This window comes from Leucopleurus acutus, assembly GCF_964270905.1.
Source record: "Leucopleurus acutus genome assembly, chromosome: 15".
NCBI classification, from domain to species: Eukaryota; Metazoa; Chordata; class Mammalia; order Artiodactyla; family Delphinidae; genus Leucopleurus; species Leucopleurus acutus.
Window position 1 is genome coordinate 77,444,731 of NC_139157.1, and position 17,863 is coordinate 77,462,593.

Sequence of the window (17,863 nt, forward strand, 5' to 3'; positions counted from 1 at the left end):
ATTGTATGATTCCATGTATATGAAATGTTCAGAGTATGCAAATCCAGAGATAGCAAGGAGACTGGTGGTTGCTTAGAGCTGGGGTGGGCTGGGGAAATGGGGAGCCACTGCTAATGGGTATTGAGGGTCTGTAGGGGGTGAAAATGTTCTAATATCGATGATGGTTGCACAACTGTCTGAACACACTAAAAACCACTGAATTATACACTTTAAATGGGTGAATTGTATGGTATGTGCTCTGTACGTCAATAAAGCTGCTATTTTTATGTTTTATGTTTATTTTGTTTTCAACAGTTAATAAACCATGACTAGCCATAAACTGCTTTTTATAAAAACAGAAAGAATCTGTACAGTGGTGAGGTTATAACAATGACTCTTTAAAGTAATCTTACATCAGTTCTAATTTTTCCTTGCCTTAGTTGTTTTTTTCTATAGGTCTATATCAAGACAAATAGAAATGGTTTATATTACAAAGAGAAATTATGATATATTAAATTTAATTATTTATGCTCCAAACTCCCTCAAAGGAGCTATGCAAATTCAAGCTTATGAGCATATTCATCTTATTAAAATGAGGAGAGTATGAAAGCCTTGTGAAACCTTACACAGACAGAGCCAAGTACCCAGAAGGCACATCTTTGAGACCTGTCACTTCTGTCATAATATTTGATAATTCTAAAGCTCAAGTTCTGATGAAAAGGACCTAACTTACAGATTGCTTGCTTTAGGGCAACTCAGTGTGCCCCGACAAAAGATATAAGACGGTGAATCACCTCATGACACAGTTTAAATGAATCGATGAATTCTACATCTATATTCAAAACAGAGAATGTAGTGAACTGGACTTGAATTTAGGGACTACACCATAATGGGTGAACCATGCTGCTTTTACCATTACAAACTACAATAGCTATTTTGTAAACTGAATTGAATAAAAAAAGGGATAGTTCAACTTAAAAATGAAAATGGGCTCTACTTCATATATAAACAAATCCATGCTTTATTTTTGTAAATGAAAGAAATAAATTTATTTGAAGATGAAAGGATTTTCATACAGAAAACTTAAAAAGATCTACAGACATACTAGAAATAAAAGAGTTTTAGCAAGATGTCTGGCTATACGGGCAAAATATATTTCTTGTTGAAATCCTCAAAAATGTTACGTATCAGTTGTCTCCAAATTGCATAAATTTCGCGGAGGGTTCCTCAAGCTGGCGCCGCTGACATTTTAAGCCAGATAATGCTTTGCTGTGGGGGGGGGTGTCCTGTGCAGCATAGGGTGCTTGGCCTTACCTCTGGCCTCTACCCACAGATGGTATCAGCACGCATCCCTTCCTTTTGTGAGGACCAAAATGCCCAAAGTGCCCCCAGTGCAGAATCACTGATCCTGTGCAATTACAATCAAAATCTCAAAAGGACTTTAAAAATGGAATCTGGGACTTCCCTGGTGGCGCAGTGGTTGAGAGTCCGCCTGCCGATGCAGGGTTCGTGCCCTGGTCCGGGAAGATCCCACAATGACGCAGAGTGGCTGGGCCCATGGGCCATGGCCGCTGAGCCTGTGCGTCCGGAGCCTGTGCTCCGCAACGGGAGAGGCCACAGCAGTGAGAGGGCTGCGTACCACAAAAAAAAAAAAAAAAAAGGAGTCTGATGGGCTGATTCCAAAGTTTATCTGAAAGAATCAAAAGGTCAAGCATATCCAAAACATTTGTGAAGAAGAATATGGCGGAGAGCTTGCCTTTCTATTACAGATAACAAGAATAAAGTAACACTAATCATGGCAGTGTGGTACTGATGCAGGGATAGGTGCACGGCCAACGGAACAAACTATACAGCCCCGAAAACAGACCTGTGCAACTATGTTATCTTAGCGTAACAAATCCTAGAGGAATTAAGGACTTAAAAGTGAAAAAACAAAACTTCAAAAAGCCTTTTAATTTAAAAAAACTAGTTTTGTCTTTCTAATATAGATCCATAAGCATTTCTGTGACTATATATAGTTCTGGGTCTTTTTATGTACATCTACTAGAATTATTAATTTTAATTAAAACAACTAAGTCTCTTATTTTAGAATTAAAGGGGAAATCCAAGTTTATTACAAAAAAACTTTTGGGAATTTCTTTCATTTTGGGATTTCTTTCCATTTCTTTCATTTGTTTTTTTCTTTCTGTATAAATCATTTAAATATTGGATGTCATGGTGAAGCTGTTCACCTGCTATTTTATAAAGCAGACAATCTAACAATTCAATCATGACATTTAGTTACAGGATGAAGTTAAAAGATGATTTTAAGGTTTTGAAAATAATTTTTATTAAAATTATTCTTTTTCCCTGCATTTTATTAACATTCCCTAGATGCAATGCCTTTCTACTTTTTATAATTCTGGCAAACTGTTTAAAGGTTTGTTTCTAACTTGTAGAGTTAGAAATAGAAAAGAATGAGCAGCTCTGGTAGCAACTGAATTACTTATTTTTAATAGTGAAGTTTTAAAAAGTTTCCTCTTTTCGGGACTTCCCTGGTGGCCCAGTGGTAAAGAATCTGCCTTACAATGCAGGGGACACGGGTTCGATCCCTGGTCAGGGAACTAAGATCCCACATGCCGCAGGGCAACTAAGACTGTGTGCCACAACTACTGAGCTTGTGCACCTCAACTAGAGAGCCCGTGTGCCGCAAACTACAGAGCCCACGTGCTCTGGAGCCTGCATGTCACAACTAGAGAGAGAAAACCCACGAGCCACAACTAGAGAGAAACCCGTGAGCCGCAATGAAAAGCCTGCATGCTGTAACAAAAGATCCTGCATGCCTTGATGAAGATCCCATGTGCCGCAACTAAGACCTGACACAACCAAAAATAAATAATAAATCTTTAAAAAGAAGTTTCCTCTTTTTAATTCACTTCTAAGGAATGTCATGAGATGAATATAAACAAAGATTTTTTAAAAATCATGGATTTTGGGCTTCCCTGGTGGCGCAGTGGTTGAGAGTCCGCCTGCCGATGCAGGGGACATGGGTTCGTGCCCCGGTCCGGGAAGATCCCACATACCGCGGAGCGGCTGGGCCCGTGAGCCACGGCCGCTGAGCCTGCGCGTCCGGAGCCTGTGCTCCGCAACGGGAGACACCACAGCCGTGAGAGGCCAGCGAGCCGCAAAATAAAAAAAAAAAAAAAAAAATCATGGATTTTGTTAGATTTTCTATCTTATTTGGAATAGATCTGCATCAGAAAGGCAGAACCTGTAGATAATGTAAGTTTACTGTATAAAATTTGCTCTAAAGTTTAACTATGATGTCAAGGGGCCTCCTGAAAATATATAAAGAATTTCAAAAGAATAAAAAAAGACTATAAAATCTCTATTGTAATGTAAAAAATACAGATTTAAGTATGAAATAGAATAAACTAAAATATAAACAAAACACAGGAGTTCAATTTATTTTTTAGATCCAACTATGTGCTTTCAAAAACAAAAAGACATTTTAAACATAAAGACTTAAACAGGTTAAAAGTAAAAGGGTGAAGAAACATACATCATGCATCAGCAAACACAAACCAAAAGAAAGCTGGAGTAGCTATATTAATTTTGAACAAAGTAGGATTAAAAACAAGGAGATTATCAAGAATAAACAGGAACATTATGTAATGATAAAGGGGTTGATTCTCCAAGAAGACATAAACATGTATGTACCTAACAAGAGAGCTTCAAAATACATAAGGAGAAATAGACAAATCAATAACTGTAGTTGGAGATCAACGACTTTCTCAATAATTACAGAACAAAGTAGGTGGAACATCAGTAAGGACAAAGACCATTTGAATAGCACTAGCACAACATGACCTAGCTGACATTCACAGAACACCACTTTATCCAATAACAGCAGCACTGTTCTACACAATCACTTAAGATTTTTCAGTAGCTTGGTTTGTTAAGGTAGTATACATTAGGATTAAGAGAACACATCTTTTTTTAATTAATTAATTTTTGGCTGCATTGGGTCTTCGTTGCTGCACGTGGGCTTTCTCTAGTTACGGTGCGAGGGCTTCTCGTTGCGGTGGCTTCTCTTGCTGTGGAGCACAGGCTCTAGGCACCCGGGCTTCAGTAGTTGTGGCACACAGGCTCAGTAGCTGTGGTTCGTGGGCTCTAGACCACAGGCTCAGTAGTTGTGGTGCATGCGCTTAGTTGCTCCATGCCATGTGGGATCTTCCCGGACCAGGGCTTGAACCCGTGTCCCCTGCATTGGCAGGTGGATTCTTAACCACTGCGCCACCAGGGGAGTCCCTCCAGCAGCTTTTAACAACCAGTTTTTTAAAAAAAATATTGTCTTCTGATATACATTTGAATAAACTAGAAAATACTGGAGAGCACTAAACACACTGATAGTTAAGTTCTGTTTTGTTTCATACACACATCCATCTTATATCACAAAGCAGTAAACACATACAAATTTATACATGTATAAACACATTACACATACATGTATTCATGTATATGTATATGTTATGTGTATTCTGGGTCATGACATAAGCCCTTCTAGGAGAGCTTCTTGATTCCTCATATTTCCCAACCCCCAGAGAGAATGAAGCTTTCTTTTTCTGCTATGTTTGTACCATGTTAATGCTTCTGCCAATACTTTAATCCCACATTCGTGTTCCCTATAAAATCATAAACTTTTAACACAGTACCTGCCACAAAGTTGGCACTTGGTGAACATTTATTGAAGGAAACGAGTGAAATCATACTTTTGTCCTTGCTCAACAAATTATTACCTAACCTAGGGTAGTAACAATTTTAGACGCTTTAAATACTACAACACTGATAATATAATAAGCTATCATTTATGATCACTTTGCATGTACCAGGTATTTTTCCTAGCACTTGAAATGTATATCTTATTTAATTCTCATGATCCTTTTAGATATTATTTTTCCCATTTTTAAAATGAAGAAACATTCACAGAGACATTAAATAACTTTTCAGATGTCATACAGTAAGTGGCAGTGATGGAATTCAAAATCCAAACAATTCTGACTCTAGAAAATACATGTATACATTATAAAATGTTAAAAATTTGCTAAAGGTCTAGGAGAAAATTAACTTACTTCAAATAAAAGTCTATAATAACATCATTTAAAAATTCTCCTTCACTTAGACAATGCAGGTCCTCATTAGTAACGGAGATGCCTCCCTTAGCTGGAGGTGGTGGATATACTATCAATCTGTAACAAAATTTTAAAAAATAAGCCAACAAATAAAAATAGGTATGCATATAACCAAAATGTAATAAAACAGAGAAGAAACTTAAGAGTGTTGCAAATGTAAAGGAATCCTCTCACTTTTCTACAGGGCCCATGAAGATGGTGTGGCTCTCTCCAGTTTCCTCATCATCAAAAAACTGGAATTCATGTTTGTTTTTAAGTTGTATTTTAGATTCAAGGGACACCTGGTAAAGAAAATTAAATTATCAATTCACAAAATCAATTTGAAACATTTTCAATAAAAAAAGTACAAGGCAAGAATGCTTTTCAATTTAAAAAGATTAAAAATAAGAAACAGGCAAAACTAGGGTCAACTTTCTTTTTATCTGTAGCTTCCAGAACAGTGATACTCTTCCAATTTTTGTAACTGGTTTTCCAGTATCCTAAGATCTCAACCATCCATATTAAATTAGATTATGTTAGTAAAATCCAAAGAACAGATAGTGTTTTTTTCTTCTAGGAGTGTAGGCCTACCTAAGCTCAGGCAATCCATGGAATATGGGAGCAGAGGCTCAGGGAACAGAGTCTACTGAGCTTCAGTTCTCCAGAATCAAGGAATCCTTAAAGAAAGAGCCTTCCATTGAAATATGAGTCCATCACAGCTGCCTTAGGGCTCCAGCTGCTCTTTTCTTCCTCTGGCATTATCTCCTGTAGCCAATTCTGCAAAAGAAGGGGAATGGTTCCCCTTCCTCCCTCTATTCTTTTCTTCAACCCACTAACTGTGTGAATAGCTCTTTTCTGGTGAAGCCTTGCTCAACTTCACCAATAATATGCCTTGGATAGCCAGCCCTATTTCCAAATTTGTAGGCAGATGAAAGATTTAATATTTCTAATAAATTGTCAGCATTTCTAATAAATTGTCAGCAAACTTCAGTTGCTGTGATAGGTAAGTCATATTGATTAACATTATGTGTTATAGTAGTACTTCGGCCTTCGATTCAGGTAGCTTCAGAGTCACCTACTACATAATCCGTTATTCTAGAATTAGTTGAGAGTCAGAATCAAACGGTATACATTCTTCCTTTCCAAGTTTTCAACCATGTAGGCACACGTTACACATAAATGGACAATACATCAGGGACCAAAATTCCTTTATTTGTACTGAAGCCAATGTCACCACTGGGAACCAACAGCAAATTTAAGAAACAGAGTAACAATCGATTTGAATGTAGCACTGTACGTATATGTATGTTGAGAGTGAGGGAAAAAGAAAACAGGATGAGAGAAAAAAAGGAGACAAAAAGTAAAGATAAGAACAGAATGTGGAAAGGAACTAAAATAAAAATGCTCCTGAGACTTGTACCGATAAAATGCTCCTGAGACTTGTACCAATTACAATTTGTGTCACAAATAATCCACCACCATTAATATTTCGACACAAGGTAGTTTACAAATCACATATAAAAGCAAATAATTCTGAAATGGAATTAAAAGGATCTAACTCCAAATGAGCAATATGATAATGAACCACATTTCCCTTTAAAGGTACCATTTAAAATTACATTAAAAACATTAAAAAATGTAATTACATTTTTAATTTTGTTTTCTTTCTGCACACAACTTCCTTTGCTGCTCTCTTCACACGTTCTTGTACAGGCAACAAGTCTGCTATTGGCTTCATCAAAGGGAATTTTCGCAAAAAAATTTGACACATTATTCTTTATACCAATGTCAGTAATGATATTTTCAAATACCATATTTGTCTGAGGATCAAGGCCATTTTGAAAAATTAGAATTATGTATTGTTCTTCCAAATCTGAAAAGAAATCAATATAACTGTAAGTATAAAGGAAAAAAAATAAGTAAACAGATACCAGAAAAAAAGTAACAACTAGTTATTTCCAAGAGTATCACCAGAAATCCTGGTATAAATGTTCAAAACACTGTTTGGCATACAGTGGATATACAATACTAGAATAAAGACCAATGACAGTGTCACCTAACAATGTCACCTAAGTTACTAAAAGAAAGGAACCAGAACACATTACTCTAGCAGCAGCTCAAGAACAAATCTATCCATAGATGTAACTAATTTATTTCATCTAATAGAATCCAAATATATTAGTTTTAAATATATAATCAGTTAATATTTTTGTCAAACACAAATAAGAAATTGCCAAGTGAATTGGTATCTCTAGATTTAACTGTAAAAACTGCTATTCAGGGCTTCCCTGGTGGCGCAGTGGTTGAGAATCTGCCTGCCAATGCAGGGGACACAGGTTTGAGCCCTGGTCTGGGAAGATCCCACATGCCGCGGAGCAACTAGTCCCGTGAGCCACAATTACTGAGCCTGCGAGTCTGGAGCCTGTGCTCCGCAACAAGAGAGGCCACGATAGTGAGAGGTCGGTGCACCGCGATGAAGAGTGGCCCCCGCTTGCCGCAACTAGAGAAAGCCCTCGCACAGAAACGAAGAACCAACATGGCCATAAATAAATAAATAAATAAATAAAATTAAAAAAAAAAAACAAAACTGCTATTCACTAATGTGCCAACTCTTGCAACTTTAATAGTAGCTATCACTTACTCATCATTAAGCTGAAGCAGCAATTACTGAGGAAAAATATTTTACAACTAATCATGCTATAACCACAAACGTTAGAGGGGAAGGGAAACAAAATGGAGAACCACACTGATTTATTGTAGAGGATTGAAGACCTGTTCGATGAACGTTCAAACTTCCTAATCAGGCTAAGTTTCAAGGTTTCCAGATTGATCGCTGATTTACTGTTAGAACTCCCATCAGTACATTTAAACAAAACAAAACAAACAAACAAAAAACTCATTTTATTCAGATCATACAGTGTTAAAATAAAGAGTATATATCTTTTGAATTTTAACCCATTTTGAAAACTTTCTACATGGGTAAACCCGGGTTTTATCTTCAGAACTTCCACTTTCTGTGGACTTTTCCTCACCTATAAAATGAGAGAAGTAATATCTATCTTACAAGGTCACTGTAAGGATTGTAATTAAGATACATCTAAGGTATCTATCAAAGTCGACTCACGTTCTGCTAAACAATGTATTGTATGTATTACTATATTTGCTCTACATAACTTACTTGTTAACTTATTTATTCCTTTACAGTCATTCCGAACTTTATCCTCCATGTTCATCTGCAGTTGCATGCTCAGTTTCTGATAAACTGCTGCAGTCGTCTGAAGAAACACTACTGGTAATTTTCGGACATTACACCACTCACATTTTGTTAGATCAGAGGTATTTAAAGTAATCCCTACAGGTTCCTTTTCTGGTTCTGGAGAAAAACAAATGGAAATGGAAAATAAATCAATTCTTAAGAGGGCAAAATCATGAATGGAGGAAACTGTAAGGAAGTACAATTTTAAAGTTAAGTACATATTTATTATACTCTGTAAACAGTAACTCTAGTGGGAAATGAAGGAAAATCTTTGATCTTAAAGAAGATCTACATTTTTTCCCAGATGGAAAGAGGATTCTAATGAAGCATACTTAAAAAATTAAACATAGCTTTTGTGATGTTACAGTATGAAATTACACCATTAAGGTATAATGCCTTTTGTTAAGATGTATGTAATAACTAACCATCTTAATGAATTCTAAGAATATCATTTAATTTTTTATTCCATTGAAGTGTTTTAGTGTAAACAAAGCTTTAGTGAGCAGTAGGATATAAAATAGCTTACCTTCTAGCTGTATCTTGATAAAATCTAAACAAAACTAAAAAAATAAGATACGTTAGTAACAATCATAGATTTCTGAAGATTTTGCTACAAACACCCTAAATGACATGTTATTTGGGACTTAGCCCACATAAGGCAGAAAAACTGATCCATGTACTGCATTCCTCTATCTGGCCTTTACAATACTGAGAATGAAGTCAGCCTTTGTTGAAAACATAGTTGGAAATAGATAGTTAGGGACACCAAGTTAAGACATTTAAAATAAAGGCTTTTACAAAATAAGTACAGTGCTGTAGGAAGATTAACCTACCAACAATGTATAGGATACATTAGAAAGAAGAAAAATTATGACTTAGAAGGCAGGTTAAGGAGATTATGTTAAAATTTTAATAGAAAATATACATTTGAATTGGATTGGTGGTAGTAGAGTAATAAGGAGACAGGTATGACAGGTAAGATAAAGGGACTATAGAAAGTCCTTTGGGCTTTATGGACACTGAACTAGTTCAAAACCACAATGCCTCTTGAGTGGCCACTGTAGTCCACTAATCTATTTCTAGGAGTTGCTATGTTACAAGACATTTTTCTGCAGACCACAAAGCTTTTGGATTCTTCTTTCTCTCATACAGTTCTTTAAAATACTCTTTTCATGCATCGAGCTAGCATGAGAATAAAATGATAACACACTGGAGGGTAATTCTAACTCAGTGAGAACAAGCATCTTCCTATGATGAATACGTACTACCTTGAATATTACATCATGATTAAAAAAAATTTTTTATTGGAGTATATATAATAAATTTTTTACCCAGTAATTTTTATGGTGAGTAGCAATTTACAATTGTTTATATATTCCTAAGCAATTTGAAATCTTGAAATAATTTTAATATTCTATTAAATATTTTAACTTATAAATTTTAAAATATTACATATTAGCCTCAGCCATGAAATTTTGAATCTTATAATTGGTACAGTAAAGAGCTTAGAAGGTACTTACAATTACAGGCTCTATTAATAGTCGGCAGAGTGTTCCTACTCGTATACTTCGACAGTTTAAAATTACGCTATCAAAGGAACTTTGGCAGCTTAAAGATACAGGATCAACTAAAGTTTCTTGAGAAATCACTTTGCGACGTTTTAGAGGTATGTTGATAATAGAATTACCAAACTGAAAAAGGAAAAAAATTTTTCACTTAATAAGTTACTAAAACAAAGCTGCAAACTAAGTAGACATATGCAAAGAAGACCCAACATAAGAAATATAATTATTGGGACTTCCCTGGTGGCACAGTGGTTAAGAATCCTCCTGCCAATGCAGGGAACATGGGTTCAAACCCTGGTCCGGGAATATCCCACATGCTGCAGAGCAACTAAGCCAATGCGTCAAAAGTACTGAGCCTGCGCTCTAGAGCCCACGAGGCACAACTACTGAGCCCGTGTGCTGCAACTACTGAAGCCTGTGCGCCTAGAGCCCATGCTCCACAACAAGAGAAGCCAGTGCAATGAGACGCCCACACACTCTAACAAAGGGTAGCCCACACTCGCTGCAACTAGAGAAAGCCCACGCACAGCAACAAAGACCCAACACAGCCAAAAATAAACAAATAAATATATTTTTAAAAAGAAATATAATTATCAAGACATAAGACTGATTTTATTTCAACAGTGTTAGATGAAGTAAATATTTATTGATTCTATAACAATAACAGTAAACCCTTCTATTTTATCTTGCTATATTTTATCTGGCTATTAATTGAAATGCCAGTAATAGCACAGCAGTGAGAAATGGTACTCTAGGAATCAGACAGCCTGGGTTCAAAGCACAACTATGCTACCTTTTAATGATCTGATCTTGTAAAACGTAATAACTCCTACTAAAGTTTTGGTTTCCTAAGCTAAAATGTAAGAGTATTTACTCGAATTAATGCATATAAGCAGCTTAGCACTGTGCTTCATGCACAGTAAAATGCTGGATAAAAGTTAGCTAGTAATAGTGGTAGTGGTTGTAGTATTTGGATTAAATTAGCAGCTCTTTAGAAAACATATAATTTAGGAAAATGGTTATTTATTATAAAATGATGCTTCTTTATATATTAAAAAGTGTTAAATGACTTGATCTGTTAAGATTTCACAGTCACTCTCAAATGCAAATTAATCATAATATAAAAATGTATTTTATATAAATATACTTTAAATTAAATGTAATTGAACGTAAAGTTATTATGTTAAAAACCTTATTATCATCACAAGAATAAAACATGATCTTGATTAAAAACCAAGAGGAAAAAAAAATGTCCACTGCACAAAATAGTCACTACTCCCATTATCCCTCTAGAGACATTTCTGTGATCTATGTCACAGGAAAAAATATGTATTAAAACAAAATGTGATACACACACACATATTTATTTCTGTAAATTGCTTTCTCAGGCTTATTAACAGATTTATCATGAATATTTTCCCAGGTTATTAACAGAAACCTATTAGAGCAGTTTAAAAACTTTTTTTAGCTTTAGAATTATTTCTTCAAATGAGACGTTATTTAGCTCAATAATAAGTTAGATAATTTAAGAGCTGCTCCAGCTGAATCCATAGTGGAGAGACTGAGTCTAGAACTTGGGCGGTCCACATCCTCCCAAGGGGCCTGTAAACTGGCACAGAGGAACCCGTACTATTCAGTGTGTCAGTGTAAAAACTGCTCACAAATTCGTGGATATCCACGTTTATTTAACTGAGCCCTCCTATGCTGGACATCTGAGTTCTTTCTGACCTTTCCCCATGACACAATATTCTCTGGCAAGCATTTTTGCAGCTAAATCCTCGAATATACAATTATCACCAAATTGCACACCAGCATAATTATACCAATTTACACAGCCAATATTCCATTCCTCCAAACACTAGCCAAGAAGAAATACTACTATAGTTTAAATTTTTTAGCCATCTAACACTTAAAATATATTTTACTTTAATTTATTTTTTAGTACTTTACTTAAAAAAAAACACCTCTATTCATACCCTTTACTCATTTTTCTATGGTTTGCTTCTATTTCTTGATTTTTAAGAAATTAAAAAATATATAAAGGACCAACTCATACTTTGTCACATACTTCACTATTTTTTCTCATTTGCATTACCTATCAAATTCTGTGGATGGTGTTTTGGTTCACTGTTCTGTATCTTCCATTTAATCAAATATATTCATTTCTTCATTTATTATTCTTGCTTGTACTGAAATGTTTGGAAAGGTATTCCCCAAGATTATATTAAAAATATCAATCTATATTTTTTCTATAATTTTAACTATATTTTATTATAGCTATTTTGTTTTTCATTTCTTACAGTTCCTATCTTCATCAAACATGTATGGTTCCATATTTTTATCTATAACTTCTAGAATTCCTGACATATGTACATACACATATAACTTTTTAACATACAAGTTTTTTAAAGTTCTTTTTACAAAAATAAGAAAATATGCATATTTCTGCATCTTGGTATTCTCACTACGCAGGGCCATGTAGAAATCCTAAAAGTCATTGATATAGCTCTGATTTTTATTGTCAGTGGCTGCATAACAGTCCATGGTATAGATATAGTTTCTTCAGCCATTTCTATATTAATGGGCAATGATTATGTTTGCTAATAATCATATTTATACATACAGTCTAAGCACTGGAGATAGAGGATTCCTTTGAGATTGAGTCTAGGGAATGAATTACTTGGTCATTCAGTATACCTTTTAAATATTTTAGTAGATGTTTTACATTGCTTTCCCAAAAGGCCATAACAACTTAATTTTTTTTTCATCAGCATATAAGAAAAGTACCCTTTGCCTTGGATTGTTGCCAGTAGTACATATTAATCGATTTTGCATTAATTTTGAAAGTCTGTTAAGTACATGGTTATATTTCATTTTCTTTAATATGTACTTTTTCTATAAAAGTTTATTACCTGAATTTTCTCTTCTTATCTATTCCTATCTTCTTTTATTTTTTTTCCTCTAATTTTTAAAAGAGGACTAAATTCTGTCCCTTGGTCTATTATAGATATTAGTGTATGTTATCTGCATTATTACAAATATCCCTTTCTAGATCTATTGTCTATAGACATAATTTCTGTTATCCTTTGCCATCTGAGTATTTTAAAAATTTTATACAGTAAAATATAAAATATAGTAAAACCACAATATTATGGTAAAATACACCCAAGTTAAAATGACCTTTTCCTGCCCACTAGATTATACAAGTATATTTACACTTACATTTCACTTACTATAAGGTTATTGTTGTTTCTTGCTGAACTTTTTACACTTTAAGCCTTTAATTTAAATTTATTTTTGTATGTGTTTTAATGTTCTTTCAAATAATCTTCCAAGTGTTATTTTAAGTCCTACTTCATGACTAATTCATTCTTCTCCTAAGATACTGCCAAATTGTCCTCCCCCCCAAATATTTACATACCAAAGGAGACTTAATCTGAATAAATGTCAATAAATATGAAAAGTACCTGGTCTTTCATTCTTGCTTTTCTTGGCAAGGTAACTGTATTTAATTCTGAATCTGCTGGAATGCTTCTTAGTTCATGCTCTACTCTACAGGTGTTTTCATTTAGTGCTGCTTCTACTTTTCCCGTGGATGGTGCTGGGGATGAACATGCTGAATCAGCAGGTTGAGGAGAGATGCTTTCTCTTCTGTTAGTCCTATCACTGTCATCATCATCATCATCACTGGACAAAATGACTACAAAGAAAATGTTAAATACTTCAGATATTTCATTCCTGTCAGTTAAAAATGTAAACACATGAACAAAGTGGGAAATATATTTGCTTTCAATCTCCTCCAGATCTGAGATTAATAAAAATTAAGATATAATTCATTCTATCTGATGCAAAGTTAAATTTGGAGAACAATTAGAACTGACATTTTTTTAAACATACAAATGTAAAATTGATTCTACAGTCCACCACAATCACCCACACAGAAACATACACAAGTTACAGCAAAAATTAAATGTTTATCAGTAGGTTTATTTCAGAGTTCCAGAAAGTCTTAGGTATGAAGATAATCTGCATATCAATTATTCACAAAACAGCACGCATTTTAAATGTGTGTAAAATTGCATGTGACCAAATAATTTTATCTCACACAAGGAATCACTAACATCACAACTGGTCTTTGGGAGAACTTGGACCAGTGCTTAATGCTTAATAAATCTTGTTTAGTAAATGAACGTGGGCAAGACATTATATTAAGGTAATTTGCTCTTCTACCACGTACTCATTATTGAATCTTATCAAACTCATCTCTATATTGTAATTGCACAGAGCCAGCATACTGCACTTGAGTCAAATACTAACTCCTTACCCTGGTTCATAAATTTACGTAATCTGGCCCCACTCTACTTTCTCATACTACTCCATTTTTCCCTCTTTATGTTCCAGGTATACCAGCTTTTTTCTGTTCCTCAAACACCACCACCAGGTATACCGGCATTTTTTCCAGGTATACTGGCATTTTTTCTGTTCCTGTCTGACTGTAATTCCCCTAACACTTTTTTGCATTTTGGTCATCAAATATTAGCTTAAATACCACTTTTTGATTGACCACCCAATCTAAAGTAGCACACAGGTACTTATTCACATCAACTAATTTAAATTTCTGTTGTCTTTTGTTGTGGATGTTTACTTGCTCATTTGTCTCTCCCCACTAATATAAACTGTAAAAGAGCAAAAATACTGCCTTGCTTACTGCTATGTTCCCAGCATCTAAAACTGCTTGGCAAAGAAAGTCATGTATTGAACAATGTATAAACTTGTACGAGCAATTTTCTTTTTCCGTATCATACACATAAATGCTTAGTTAATATTTTTTGAGTCAGATACAAGTCCCAGAGAGGCATCACCCCTAGCATCACACCATTCATCTTTTTTATTTTGCTATCCAGTCTCAGGAGCAAATGCTAAAGTTGATCTTTTTCAGAACTGGTATTTTATTAACACAAAATCTAACAGGCCAGATTAGAAGGTCCAAGCTGATTTACACACACTTGAAAATTAGGGTCTTGCCACTTACTAGCTATTTGCCTCAGTTCTCCTCTGGATACTGGGGACAATAAAGTCCTATTTCAAAGGACTGTCTTAAGAACAAATGAGTTAATATGTAAAAGGTTTATAGCATAGTGTCTGTCATACGTAAGCTTTAAAAAAGTCCATGAACTGCTTATATTGTTTATGAAAAGCTAAGCAGAAATACATATTAAATGGTAAGCCTAGTGTTCAACCTACCGTAATTTTTATTGTGCTTCAGAAACATTAAAACTTCTATAGCTACTCTATCAAAAACTTATTTTAACTAGAGCATGGACTTGAGGATATGGGGAGGGAGAGGGGTAAGCTGTGACAAAGTGAGAGAGTGGCATGGACATATATACACTACCAAATGTAAAACAGAGAGCTAGTGGGAAGCAGTCGCATAGCACAGGGAGATGAGCTCAGTGCTTTGTGACCACCGAGAGGGGTGGGATAGGGAGGGTGGGAGGGAGGGAGATGCAGAGGGAGGAGATGTGGGGATATATGTATACGAATAGCTGATTCACTTTGTTATAAAGCAGAAACTAACACACCACTGTAAAGCAATTATACGCCAATAAAGATGTTAAATAAAAAAAAAAACTTATTTTAAAGCCCCAATACTGCAACAGATAGAATTGTACTACACAGCTCTTGTTTTATTAACTTAAAATAGAGGTTGTGCTCAATGGCACCATAACTGTAAAGTAAATGGGGAGAGAGTATGCAAAGATGACGACAGTTAAAGAGCTGTTTTCATAGCTGCTTTGATTCTATATAAAACATGGAATATATTCTATATGAATATACGTAAGATTCTGTATCAGGGTCTGCTATGGACTAAATTCTGTCCCTTCAAAATTCATATGTTGAAGCCCTAATGCCCAATGCAACTACATTTGGAGACAGGGCCTATAAAGAGGTAATAAAGGTTAAATGAGGTCATAAAGGTGAGGCCTTAATTTGAAAGGACTGGTGAAATAGGAAAAAGAGATGACAGAAATCTCCCTCTCCCTCTCTGTGCAAGCACAAAAGAAAGGCCATGTAAATACACAGAAAGAAGGTGGCTATCTGCAAGCCTGGAAGAGAGGCCTCACCTGATGGCACCTTAATCTTGGAGTTGCAGCATCCAGAACTGTGAGACAATAATCTCTGTTGTTTAAGCCCACTCAGTCTATAGTATTCTGTTATGGCAACCCAAGCTGACTAATATATGGTCTTTGCATTTACATTACAAACTTGTTCCATAGAAATCAGCCTATCTTCCTCCTCACTTCATTCTAGGCAATGTTCAAAAGTTACTCTATCAAGTAACTTTTTCACCTACCTATCTCAAATTCCACCACTTATCTAAAATTGCAAGCTTCTTCACTGTGACACTTGTCACTCTCTATTTCCTGGACCTGCTTCACTTTTCCACATAGAGTTTATCACTACTTGAGACATTGTACATTTTATTATTTGACCACCAAGGACAGAATAAAAGCTTCATAATAATAAAATATTTTAATAGGAATACAAATTTAAGAATGATAAAGTATATAGAGACTTTGCAACTAGAAAAATCTGTTTTTTTAAAATCTACACTTTGGGGCTTCCCTGGTGGCCCAGTGGTTGAGAGTCCGCCTGCCGATGCAGGGGACACGGGTTCGTGCCCCGGTCCAGGAAGATCCCACATGCCGCGGAGCGGCTGGGCCCGTGAGCCATGGCCGCTGGGCCTGCGCGTCCGGAGCCTGTGCTCCACAACGGGAGAGACCACAGCAGTGAGAGGCCCGCGTACCGCAAAAAAAAAAAAAAAAAAACCAATAGTAATATTATTAATAATAATGTTACTGAATACAGTCAGGATGTCTTTGGAGTTCTGTTTGAACATCAGGGATGTATAGCCACAATATTAATTTAATGTAAATTAATTTGAAATAATTCTGTGTGTTCAAGACACCAACTAGATATATAAGTTCACTGGTTTCATTTTGTTTTTGATTTTATTGTTGTTTTAAATCTCCGAGTTAATTTTGTTTTATAACCATGTAAAACATTTACATGGTTCCAAAGTCAAATCTATAAAACAAGGTATATTTGGAGAAATCTAGCATCTATCCCTAACTCCTACACTGTTTCCTACACTTCCAACTAACTTCTTTTTAAAATTAGCTTTTGATATATCTTTTCATTAAAAAAAAAAAACCTATATCCTCCCACCCTTCATAAATAAAGAGTAGCATACTATAAGCTCTGATCTGCACCTTGCTTTATTTACTTGATTACAGATCTTGGAAATCACTCTACACAATATTAAATAAGATCTTTCTTCCCCCCTGTACAGCTACGTACACTATAGTTGATTCAACCAGTTCATGACTGTTTCCAATCTTGTGCCATTTGTTACAAAAAGGACTGCATTTCATATACATGCATATATGTACATGTGACTAAAGATAGGAAAAAAGATTTAGGAGATGAACAAAAGTAGTACGGGAACGAATTTTCAGCTCTACTGAGCTATGCTAGGCACTTCATGTTATTTTTAAATTTACTCCCTCAAGAACCCTATCAGGAAGGAAATATATCCACTTATAGATCAGAGAGATTAAATTAACCGGGTCAAAGTTACAAAATGGGGCATAACTGGCACTTGACCTAAGACTAGGGCCAAGGTCTGTGCCTTTCTTTTTTTTTTAACTATTTAAGATGGATGGAACAAGAACAAAGTCAGTCATATTTTCCAACTACATGGACAGTTTTAATAATCTACCTCAAAACCATGTCACATAATTGACACAAGAAGATACCTTTTAAAATTACAGTTCTGAAATATGCTCATGCTCACATTAAAAATATATGTGAAAAATAACGGATTGATATCAGCAATACTAAAGGGAGTA

General features: G+C 35.1%; 1 protein-coding gene across 5 annotated transcripts in view; it reads right to left on the reverse strand.

Moving 5' to 3' along the window:
- Positions 1-17,863, reverse strand: part of SENP6 (SUMO specific peptidase 6) — a 102,719-nt gene that overhangs the window by 20,341 nt on the left and 64,515 nt on the right. For all 5 annotated transcript variants that reach the window (XM_082855313.1, XM_082855309.1, XM_082855312.1 and 2 more), the window contains 7 exons: positions 13,418-13,650; positions 9,906-10,076; positions 8,912-8,945; positions 8,308-8,502; positions 6,776-7,002; positions 5,325-5,431; positions 5,091-5,207 (listed from right to left, as the gene is read on the reverse strand). In XM_082855313.1, the coding sequence (XP_082711439.1) occupies positions 5,091-5,207; positions 5,325-5,431; positions 6,776-7,002; positions 8,308-8,502; positions 8,912-8,945; positions 9,906-10,076; positions 13,418-13,650 (1,084 nt within the window). The remainder of the gene's footprint in view (positions 1-5,090; positions 5,208-5,324; positions 5,432-6,775; positions 7,003-8,307; positions 8,503-8,911; positions 8,946-9,905; positions 10,077-13,417; positions 13,651-17,863) is intronic.